Source organism: Corvus moneduloides, chromosome 4, assembly GCF_009650955.1.
Source record: "Corvus moneduloides isolate bCorMon1 chromosome 4, bCorMon1.pri, whole genome shotgun sequence".
Classification (NCBI taxonomy): Eukaryota; Metazoa; Chordata; class Aves; order Passeriformes; family Corvidae; genus Corvus; species Corvus moneduloides.
The window spans coordinates 57,832,972-57,845,234 of NC_045479.1; the positions used below are offsets into that span (position 1 = coordinate 57,832,972).

General features: G+C 36.7%; 1 protein-coding gene across 6 annotated transcripts in view; it reads right to left on the reverse strand.

Annotated features, from left to right (window-relative positions):
- The window catches only part of TAFA5 (TAFA chemokine like family member 5), a 524,263-nt gene that overhangs the window by 108,090 nt on the left and 403,910 nt on the right, over nt 1-12,263 (reverse strand). Inside the window, exons 5-7 of one of the 6 annotated variants that reach the window (XR_004239670.1) lie at nt 10,763-10,860; nt 9,816-9,908; nt 7,215-8,494 (exon numbers count right to left, since the gene is read on the reverse strand). The exons of 2 other annotated variants lie outside the window; for them this stretch is intronic. Coding sequence is in view for 1 of the 4 variants with exons in the window: in XM_032106459.1 (XP_031962350.1) it covers nt 8,486-8,494 (9 nt within the window). In the remaining 3 variants the exon portion in view is untranslated. Of the gene's footprint in view, nt 1-7,214; nt 8,495-9,815; nt 9,909-10,762; nt 10,861-12,263 lie in introns of those variants that run through there. 3 more of the 6 variants (XR_004239671.1, XR_004239672.1, XM_032106459.1) reach the window with 3 other exon arrangements.

Consider the following 12,263-nt stretch of genomic DNA (forward strand, 5'->3'; position numbering starts at 1 on the left):
CAATACTTGTACACTTTTTAACTCACGTTTATTTAAGCCCTGCTAATGGGATTAGAGAGTTATGATGCTTCCTGGCAGTAGGTATATTGTCCTGTAGATTTTTGCAGATCTTCTATTAAAGGGAGTTACACACTGGAGTACCAACGTCTATTAATACGAATAGCAGCTTCCACAAACAGTCTTCTAAACAGCAATTTGGGTGTCCTAAAGCTTTCTAGTCATTCAGGAGAAATGACTCTGATGTCAACACTTTAGCAGCAGAGAAACATCCATTCCTCTATAAGCACTCACAAGAGACTCTCAAGCAAGACCTTTTTTTTGTTTTAGTTAGTGGAAATGTCTTCTATTCTTGAGCCTATTAACTTGTAACAATAGAAATAATAGGAGCTGAGACAGGTGTAGAAAGTTTAATTCTCTTCTTCCTTGCGAGCCTCAAATTTAAAAAGGGAGTTCAAAATTCATGATAAAAAAGGTTATTAAAATTCATGAATGCTAGTATAATATAATTTTGATCTGCACAGTTTTTCAGGGATTGTTGTCAGTTTCTATTCCACTGTTAGCCATCATTAACAGCAAATATGACAGATACACTAATGAAATCGATTTGGTCATGTTATCAATTTAATCCAAAAATGTAACCCCATTTTATTACCTTGTAAGTTATAAAGGCTTATAGGCTAATGTCATCTGTCACTGTAAGAGTTCTCCGCCGAACTTCTTAATAAATAAATGTATGTTTATTTTTTTATATTTTGAATTAATTACTTCAATACAGCAGTAATGCTGGTTTAGCTCATGGTAGGACTGAAATATTGGTCAATGCACTCTAGTAAGGGAAACTTTTCAGTGAAACGAATATAGCAATACAGTATTGCCCTGGAACCTTGCTACAGCTCGGCAATAGATAACTGTGCAGCAATATTCCCTGCAGCCAACTCACTGTCTAAGAAACTAATACAATCCTCAAGCCTCTGTAAGAGTTGTGCCTTGTTGTAAGGAAGTTTTTTTAAGGTACAATGAAAGCAGGATTGTCCTCAAACACATACCTCTCTCATTAATAACATTAGAAAGCTCAACAAGATACTCCTCCTTGTAGATGGCAGTATTTTTTTTTGAGCATTTATTATCTAATGAAACTACTTTATAGCTTTTATATTGTGTTTGGAAAAATAACAGACCAAGCTACGTATTATTATGACAGGTGTCACCAGATGGCATCATTAGAAACAGACTTCTGAATTATTTCACTGCGCGATTAAATATTTAAACTTGGGAAACTTCTCAACTATGAACATAAGCTTAGGCATTATCTTTAAAAATGGAATGAGAAGCAATATTTTTACCTCCAGTTCGAGTTTGTTCTCAAGGAAGAATTGGTTTTGGAGCACAGAAATATACTGTTGGATGTGAATAGTTGTTTTACAAGCTGTTTGCCTTGTTTCCAGACCCAAGGCATCTTTACAAGTAAGTAGAAAGTCAACAAGCTTTACCATGCATCTATCTAGATTTTTTAATTCTTCACAAGACAGTAAAAGAATGATAAAAGACTTCTGAAAAAGCAAAATTTTCTTTTTTTAACTGGAGAGAGATACTGAAGAAATCTTTCATTCCTGTTCTCAGAAAGCCATTCAAATTGCAGTGATTTCAGATTATGCATCCTATACAAAATCCCCTCAAGAGTAGCAAACCTGAGGGCCAGTTGCCACCTGGCATACAAGCACTCAGCTAGAGGCAGTATCATGACATGGGCTTTTAGTTGGTACTGCACCACACACTGCCAAACCCACACCAGTAGCCAATAAATAATTCCTTTAGAACTGCTGGTAACCATTGCAGTGGGTATGTCTGCACAGCACTACAGGCTGCAACAATGGGAGAAAAAGGACAGGAGAGGAAGCTTGCTGAGTTTGTCAAACTGCCTAAGGAGACTACAGTTACCATCTAAATAATACAAAGTGATCATGTCATGGAGTCAGCGACAAATCTTCTTCCAATAACATTTTGTTAATCTACGAAGAACAAGTAATGAAGTACAGGAAACTCTAACCTGATGCATACAATTAAATACAAAGTTTTCACAACTTTTCTCTCTAACTTGCTGCATTTATCTTTGAGTTTAGACAGTTTTCATGTGTTCCTGGTTTGGAAGAAGCTCTACAGCAATGCATGTATGTTTCTGGAAGAGCCTCCTTTTCATGAACAAGGTGTGGCCATTTGCTCAAGAACTGTCTGTGTCATTTCTGGGGGTGTTAGTTTCCTGTGCACAGTGAGGTCATTGTTATTTACTCAGCTAGAATTTCTGCCCATCCAGAGCTCACCCTCATTTGATTTGTTTTGCATGAGCTGCAAGATACATTATCACTGTCATTTTGCTCTCTTCAAAATTCTGAGAAGAAACAAATATGCCCGTGGAGAAAACCAAGTGCTGCATAGCTACATTGAGGCAGAAATTGTAAGTTGTGCCAAATTAAACATAATTTTGTTCAAGCACCAATATATACTTTTTTATTGTTTGCTAATAGCATGTCATTTAGGCTTCTATGTCTTGAAGTTGCAGTCCATGGTGAATTTCTGCTCTGGAGGCTGCTTTAGTACATCTTTGTAGAAGTGAATGGAGAATGTGGACAGAACTAGCTCGCAATAATTTTCATCTATCCATGTGGAGATTGTCTGCATATACAGGAAGAAATATATGACCCTTGCACTTGCTTTAGTCATTGTGATGGGAAGGCCCTCTTTACTGCCACCGGGGCTCTGTGAGCTGTTTTGTGCAATGTGTTTGTACGTTAACAGCTATGTCAGGCTTCTACTACCCAATTTTTGTTAGCACCTTCACAACTCAGTACAAAATTCTTGTTGACAGCTGATGTCAACCTTTCCTGTCATTATAGCCTCTGCCTGAGGTGGGTGACAAGTATTGTTATGCCTGTGTGAGAACCCATACTAAGCCACCTGTCTCTCTTCCTGGGTACATAGAAATGTACACATCAGCTTCTTCCAGTGCAGGGAAGGAAGACAGACACTTGCTCACAGTGCTTTATACAATGGCTTTGAGGTAGTGCTCAAGCTCCTTAGGTAGTGTAAACTGCTCTCAGCACATGCTAACATTGTTCCTTCTGTTATGTCAGACCCTATACTCCTAACATAAACACCTTTGGAGTTTCTACTCCTAAACAAAGATCTTTGCAGAGATTTTCTTTTTTCATACTAGATTTTGGTGTGGTTTTTGGTTTTTTGGGTTTTTTTTACATTAAAAGTCCTCACTGCTTTCCATTTTTTTTACTGTATCTGTTCTTTGCATGCTATTTATTAATATTTTTAGTAAAACTGGTTTTTGATTATATGCTAATCAACTTTGTTCATTTCCACAGGTCTTTTTGCATCACTGCGGCACAGTATAGTGTTTTAGTGTCACTTTCACTAGCCTGATAGTGGCAATATCAAACCTAGAAAATTGTGGGCATGGTCTGTCCAAGCCAGATGTGGAGGACATCAATGCCATGAGCACATTGTGCTTTGTGACTACAAATATAAATCGTAAGTGTCCTCCAATGGCTTGCTGGAGCTCTGAAAAGGCATAACTAACATAGGATTACCATATGAAAACAGTGACTTGACCTAGGCACTGACTAGCTTGAAAACAACATTAGTATCTATTTCAAGAGCAGAAGTTATTTTCCACATATTTCCTAAAATTTGACATAATTGAAGCCACAATTACTTTGATGGTGTAAGAAATGATAAATTGACACTCCTGATTTTCAGTTTTCCATTTTCTGTTAATATTTGGTGATTCATTTTGCCTCTGCATATCTTCATATGCCTCCCATATCTTCACTAATCTGTGTAATTTACTGATACTAACAAACTGTGCAATCTCAGTATTCATATTTCATTCATAGTCAAAAGCAGTACAGGAACTTGTGTCGATCCTCCCACAGAATGGCTCATTATTAGTTACTGTCTATTCTGGCTTATTGTAATTTCTACTTTTTGTTTAGTTTCCATTTTTTAGTTTATATTTAGTAAGTGACAGAATTGCCTTTTATATATTACCCATGGGTCTCCAAGTTTAATGGGATTTATATCTCAAAAGAAGACAACCACATTATCAGTAAAATTCTCATCTCTGCAGTTAAAATAATGTTTCCTTTCTTATTTCCCTGTTTCAAATAATACTCCTTTTGACTCCCCTAGCATGTACTGAATACTAAAAAGCACTTATTAAACACTAAATACTCTGAAATGAAAAAAATATTTTTCTCTGGTCTTGGTTGGGTTTTTTTGCAGTTTCTTTCTTGAACTCCTTTCTCTACTCAAGCCCCAGTTTGAAATCAGAAGTCGAATATCGTGCTTTCTGTCCATCTTTATTTGCCTAAACCCAGTGTGAGATTCATTACTTCAGTAGGATCAAATCTGTTATGTCAGAAAAAAATAGTCAACACATTCCTGTCTTTGGTCGTTACTCATATAACATCCAGCATCATACAAAGATGCTTAAAAGAAAATGCTTTCTTATGTATTTATATTTTTTTAATTGGAATAGGTACTGCATATATGTAGGTTTATGTGATGAAACAGCTGGTTCTGGGTGCGGTTTTCTCCTTTGAATAAATATAATAAATATTTCAATTTAGGTTTGGGTTTGTTTGTTTTTTTGGAGTTTTTTTGGCTTCTTGTGCTACATCCACTGCTGGCTTGTTCATTTCTTCTTTCCACTAGTTCAGTTGCCCAGTCAGTCAGTGCTGTGATTTTCCTGTCAACCAATCATTTACCACCTTTTAGTTCAGCTGTTCTTCATAGCTACAGAGGCTTTTCAGACACAGAGTTGAATTCCTTATTTTCTTCTGGAAACTCTAATTAGTAATCAGGATTGTGATGAGTAGGCTATATGAGATAGTAAGTGCCTGGGTTAAAGATTTATGCAACAGCACATGGGTACAATTTCAGTAAACAAGTGAATGATTGAGGATTCCACATAAAACCTGAGCTGCTGCTAAGAAGAAATGAATTGACAAAAAAAAAAAAAAAAGCTAAAAGCATAATTATGAAATTGGTGAATGATGTGTCACATTGATTGCTACAGTGTGCTAATGTTTGCTCCATTTGATATCCCAGATATTAAAAGCAGTACTTAAATGTGTCCTTGCCTGGGCTAACAGAAAGCTAAATTGAAGCTTTTTTCAAAAAATTTTTAAAGGTTTACTGCATTTCTAGAGGTTGTTTTTATTAGTCTATTATGTGTTTTTATGTATTATTCTGTTTCCTTTCAAGCATGTTTTGAAAAAGTTACTTGTGTGCAAGTTGAGAAATGACGGATATTTAATAGCATTCAAATAAGACATTATCTTCTGTCTTTCAAATTCTGCTTTTGAAGAGGCACATAAAATACTTTCAGAAACAAACAAGTTTTTTTTTTTATGTAACTTAGTTTTGTAAAATTAAGGTTAACAATATTCTGAAAACATATTGTTCCTGAGAGAGAAACATTTCACCACTGCTCTTAGAGTAGTAATTCACAGTGACAAAGGCAGCCAGTGTATTTAGTTTTCTTAAAACTGTACATTCTGGGGGAGGACGGAAAAGCACAAAACACATTTTAAGTGCCTTGAAGTGTCTGTTGTACACAAGAGACTCAGAAACTAGAATGCATCTCTGAAGAGTAATCAGAATCTTTTTCCTTTATAGATCTTATCCAGAGTAAGCCTTATAACCATGTATATCTACTCTTTTTTGAGTATTTAAATATTTAGAAAACAAAAACATAAGGTTGCATATTCAGAACTGATTGGAATGTAGATTTTAGAATCATTTTAGAATGATTTTAGATGTAAAGAATTCAGATGTCCAGTCATAGATTCTCTTGTTCCTGGAAGATCCATTTTCCAGAAAATAAATGACCTTAATACGATCTGTGACTGAGCACACCAAAATGAAAGTACCCAAGACATAAAAAAGGAAGGGTAAAACTTCAAAACACAGCTCATGTCCTCAATTTCCAATTCCATCTTTCTCTCTGTGCTCCCACCTTACTTATCATCTGGTGAAATTCCTTTGGTGACGTCATGCTCAGGGAACAAGTCTCACTTATAAAAGGATTTTCTTTATTTTTCATAATTTAGCTGAACCAACACAAAACTGAATACTGTAAAGCAACAAAAAGGATGTAACAACTTTCATTTTTTTCTGTGTTTGCTAAATAAGGCTACTAAGCTCCCTTTAAAATAAATCCAAACAGAGAGTTGGTAGAGTGAGGGATCTGGCTCTTGAGGTCTACATGTACAGTAAATGTATTTACCATCATTTATTGCATGACATTTTAAACCTGACATTGGTCATTTATAGTGCAGTCAGTCCATAACACTTTACAAGTGGCTGGGCTTAAATTGCTACTTTGATACTGGTCAAAATCCTATGATTAAATAAGAATTTTGTAGATATTTATTTTACTTGAAGACAAAATGATCCATAGTTCACATTTTCCTGCAACCGCTGCATTAAATAAGCCTCAATGTTTGAGTAGGCTTTAAAAAAAATTCTTTAATCAACTTTTCATTTTTGTACCTTTCATCTATGGTCACTTGAATAATCTCTATATATTTTTCTTTAGTAGAATAGAACTAGCATAACACTAAAAGTTAATTGGAGTATTAGGTAGTATACTTGAAACCAAAATACATTTGCCAGGAAGAAATTAAGCTCCCTTGTTGATTGTATCATACCAATATGTACCAAACTTATATGCCAAAAGGTACAGTAAAAGGGAACAAGGTTTTGTTTCTGTTTTATCATAATTTCTCCCTTGTCTACGCTGTCTTTGCTAAATTTTCACTAACCAATAATGCTGAAAAAGTGGGCTTTCTAACAATGAGGTAAAACACTGAAAATGGGATAAGGAACAGGCTTCAAACAGACCCTTACATAAAAGAAGGGAAGGGAAGGGAAGGGAAGGGAAGGGAAGGGAAGGGAAGGGAAGGGAAGGGAAGGGAAGGGAAGGGAAGGGAAGGGAAGGGAAGGGAAGGGAAGGGAAGGGAAGGGAAGGGAAGGGAAGGGAAGGGAAGGGAAGGGAAGGGAAGGGAAGGGAAGGGAAGGGAAGGGAAGGGAAGGGAAGGCCTTGCTATGAAGAGCAAAGAGTAAAATATTTTACACTCTATTTTTATCAGTACATAAAGACAAAAAAATAAAAATAAAATAAAAATAAAAAATGCCTTCCAACAGTGCAATGGTTGAATGCATTTATGTAATATAAACAACATTATTCTTTGCTTTTTCTACACAGTCCTCTCTGGTCATGCTTTACATCCAGAATGTCCCAATGGAAGAAAGCAAACGACACCGGTCACTTCAGAGACAACTGAAGTAATAAAACACAACTTAACTCTGAACCACTTTTCATAACTGTCAGAGTTATCACGTTAATTGTTAAATAGGATTTTCTACAAATATACAACATATAAAAACTGTTAAATATATAACTTTAGGCTTTTCAAAATACATTTAATGATCTCTTTCAAACAAGTGTTACTTTTGTTTTCTCTTTAATTTGCTTTCTGGTGCTAAATGGTGTATCAGATGAGACATAGGCCACAGATGACCAAACATGCTCTTTGCAAATACTGTATTATCCAACTTTAACTATCAAAAATGGAACTGTAGAAGAGGCATGTTTAACTGGTTAAAACAGAAAATGATTTTAGTACGAGAAAGTCAATCTAAGTACAGAGGAATAAAGGTGCCGTGTCGACAGTTTGTGTTCTTTTTGTCCAAGTTTTTCAAACATAGGTAATTTTCTCTCAGTGCTCCATTATGTTCTCTTGAACATGGCATTTCAAGAGCAGGTCTCTGAGTTAGTTTTTACTTCAGCTTTCCATAAAGACTTCTGCTGGACAACATTTCAGCTTTGTGAAAGCTGGAATCATGTCTTTGTAGAGACCTCCTTCAATTTAATGACATAACTCTGTTAAGAGTAAGATTGTGTCCACTTTAAAATAGATTTTGCTCTTTGGTCTATTGTAAATACAGAAAGTATAAGAAAATAAAAGCAATTCAGACAGTTTAGGGCACAAGAAGAGTTTCTCTTTTGCACCTCAGTCTCCTCCCATAGGCAAAACAGTCTTCTCTAAGGCTGATTGGGATGATACTCTTCATTGTAGCAGACTCTTCGGATTGAAACATGTAGGTAACAGCAAGTCCAGCAGTGGTGTATAACGCAGATGAAATGTTAACCATGAACTTTTTTGTATTGCTAATGCCCAAGCATATCTCTTTTTCTATATTCCTTAGTCCAGTGATCCTTAGAATGGTAGAACAAACTTTAGCTCATAATGCAGAGGAATTATGCTGTCATTCATGAGATACAGAGAAACAGACAGTTGGGTTGATGACATATAACGGATGATGATCAACAGCAGTGAAACTTGACTAAGTTAAGTAGCTCACAGAGAGCCTAAACCACTCCTACGAGGATTCTGTGTTGCTGCATTTGTCAGGAGACCTGTAAATCAATAAGAACAAATGAGTCAGTGTTTTAATTTGCAATTCTGCTTATCTTTGCTGTCCATTATTACAAAATACACTGTACTGAGATTTTTCAAGGAGACAGTTAATTAATTTGAAGATATTTATTTTGCACAGAATTTTCCCTGAGAAAGAAGCATATGAAAAAGCCTATATTTTTATTATAAAACGTTTATGCTTTAATAATTATTTCCAATAAATTATAACTTATAATAACTTCAATGCCATCCACTTTTTACTAAGCTTCTTGCACGTTCTTTCTCATAAAAATCACAGAATGTTCTTTTACACACATTAAAGTTACAAATAACAATGTCTAATACACATGGTGATTAAGATTACTTTTAATTTTTATGTTTAGGATGTAATGAACAATGGACATGAAAACCATGAACATATATTAAAAATGCAAAGATGTTTGTACTGGAGACTTTTCTGCAGTTAAGTTTCCAAAGAGCACTAGAGTGTGCCTAATTTAATCAATACTGCCCTCTAGCGATGCTATTACAAGTGCAAAATAATGTAAATAATGGCTATTAATAGTCAATTTAATCAGAAAATTGTTTTAGTTACGTACCAGAAACAAACAAAACAAAACAAAAAAAATCCCAACAAAATGCAAGATAATAAAAACAGGCAAGGTACTGCCCAATGAACCTGTTGCAAAGAAAATTGAATGGAAGCAGTATTTTGAAAGAGAAACAGAACCAAAGTTCACACCATTAAAGAAATCAAAAGTACTGGAAGACAGCACAAGCACAAATGAGAAAATAACAACCGATTTATACAACAAAGAGCCAGCTACTCATGCTCACCCAAAATATGAGTTTAGAAATGGTTTAAAAAATACACAGATGCTGTATGCTCCAAAATGTTGTGGGGTATATTAAGAAAGCATGATTGCTACAAAATGCTGTTTGAATTTTCAAAAAATTATCTTCTGCTTTGGCATTTTTCTGTCTCCAAGTAGTCAGAACTGTTATTACTGATGGAAATACCATGCAAAACTCCAGAAAATACTTAACAGTGAATGTAAAAGCAAAACAAACAACAAAATCAAATTCAATTGGTTTAAGCCATATATTAAATATTGCATTTTTAACCTAATCTTCAGAGCTGTACATGAAAAAAAAGCTGCCTCCAAATCAATTTAGTGACAGCTTGAAACATATGGATCTCTATATATATGCATGTAGAAAGAAAGAAAGAGAGAGAGAGAGAGAGGCAGATAGATAGATGAATACTTTCCTTACAAGGCATAAAGTGTATGTCATAGATTTCTGCTTTTGTCCTCTCACCTTTTCCAGGAAAAAACACCCCAGAAATCTTGCAAACAGCCTTTCCTTTTCGGACTAGTGATCAGATCTCCAAACCACATGGCCTCAGACAGGCTGAAGGCAAAAAACCTGGATGATTATTGTGATATATTCCCCTTCTTAAATATACTTTCAGCAAGAGAAATTAAAGTTTTGCTTCTATTAATTTTACTCTTTCCCCTTTAAACTCTTTCTTGGGCTTCCTGATATGCCCCCTATTTTTCTTCTCATTAGAAAAGAACACAACTTTAAAGGTAGTAATACTTTTTAAGGTTGCAAGACACAAAACAAACAATTTATGGTTTATTAGGTCTGAAAGTAAACTACTATGTGTTAAGAATTAGCTTGACATAGATCCATCTTTCCTTTATCATGCTGGAATGGCCCACAGCTAAAAGCAACAGCGTAAACTGCTGATGGACTGTATGTTCAGTGTTTTCATAGTGTACTTCTCTACCATATTGGTCCCAGGATGAAGAGAGAATTCAGGTACAACAACATACATTCATAGATACCTGCTGCTTTGTCATTTTATGGGGATAAAAGCTTCCTTCCTTCCTTGCTATCCCTGTCTCCACTTTAAACACCCCTGCTGCATGAATATGGTATTAACACTTTAAAAGAAGACAAGAAGCGAGGAGAAAATTATGCACTTTAAAAATGCTGAGGAAGGGCATAGAGCAGGCTTGAAATAAAGTGATGACAGGAAGAGGAACAGATTAGAGAACAGGAGGTGAATTTACAACTTTGGACAATGACAGGAGAAAATGAAAGTGGGAAAAATGCATAGGTTAGCCAGGGAAGTATAAACATCACTTATTAATGAAGGCATGAAAAAGAAGTAAGATAGGTAATAACAGATAGAAAGGAGAGAGAAAATAAGAGAGAGCATGATGAGTCCAGAGAAGAGGAAGAGAATGCACACCTACCCTCCCACCTCCTGTTTTTTCCCTTTCGTTCCTCATTACAGGTAAATAAATCACTCCCCAGAAAAACAGACAGATCAAATAAGAGAAAAGAGGGACTCCTAAAAAAAAATAAAAAGGACTTGTTTACTATTTATAGTAATAGTTCAATCCATAGAATAGAATCATTGAATCAGTTAGGTTGAAAAATACTTTTAAGACCATCACGTCCAACCCAGTGCTGCCAAGTCCACCACTAAACCATGTCCATAAGGACCACATATATGCATCTTTTAAATACTTCCACAGATGGTGATTCAATCACTTCCCTGGGTAGCCTCTTCCAAGACTTGACAACCCTTTTAGCAAAGAAATTTTGACTAATATCCAATATAAACCTCCCCAGTGCAACTTGAGGCTGATTTCACTCATTCTGTCACTTGTTACTTGGGAAAACAGACTGACCCCCTTCTGGCTACAATCTCCTTTCAGAGTGGTAAGGTGTCTCCTGAGCCTCCTTTTCTCCAGGCTGAACAACCTCAGCTCCCTCAGCCACTCCGCAAAAATCTTGTGCTCCAGACCCTTCCCCAGCTCCGTTGCTCTTCTCTGGACATGCTCCAGCACCTCAATGTCTTTCTTGTAAGTGAGGGGCCCAAAACTGAACATGGGATTTGAGGTGTGGCCTCACCAGTGCCAAGTACAGGGGGACAATCACCACCCGGTCCTGCTGACCACACTATTATGGAAACAAGCCCGAATTCCATTGGCTTTTCTGGCCGCCTGGGTACATGCTGGCTCATGTTCAGCTGCTATTGACCAGCACTCTCAGGTCCTTTTCTGTTGGGTCGTTTTACACCTGCTCTTCCCCTGTAGCACCGCATGGGGTTGTTGTGACCCAAGTGCAGGACACACCACTTCACCTTGTAGAACCTCCTATACTTGTCCTTGACCCACTGATCCAGCCTGTCCAGAGCCCACTGCAGAATCTTTCTACCCTCCAGCAGATAAACACTTCCACCCAACTTGGTGTCATCTGTGAACTGACTGAGGGTGCACTCAATCCCCCTGTCCAGATCATTGGTTGAGATATTAAGCAGAACTGGCCCCAATACTAAGCCCTGGGGAACACCACGAGTGACTGTAAGCCAGTGAGATTTAATTCTACTCACCACCACTCTCTCGGCTCAGCCATCCAGTATTTTTTTATCCAGTGAGAGGTGCACCTATCAAAGCAGCCAATTTCTCCAGGAGAATGCTTTGGAAAACAGTGTCAAAGGCTTTACTAAAGTTCAGGTAGACAACATCCATAGCCTTTCCCTCATCCACTGAGTAAGCTGCCTTGGCATTAGATGAGGTTGGTCTAGCAGGTCAATGCCTTTCATAAACCCATGCTGGCTAGGTCTGATCCCTTGGTTGTTCTGCATGTGCCATAGGATGACACTCAAGATGATCTGCTCCATGACCTTCCCTGGCACCAAAGTCAGACCGAAAGGCCTGTAGTCTGCTCTCTGGAAGTCCAAGGTGG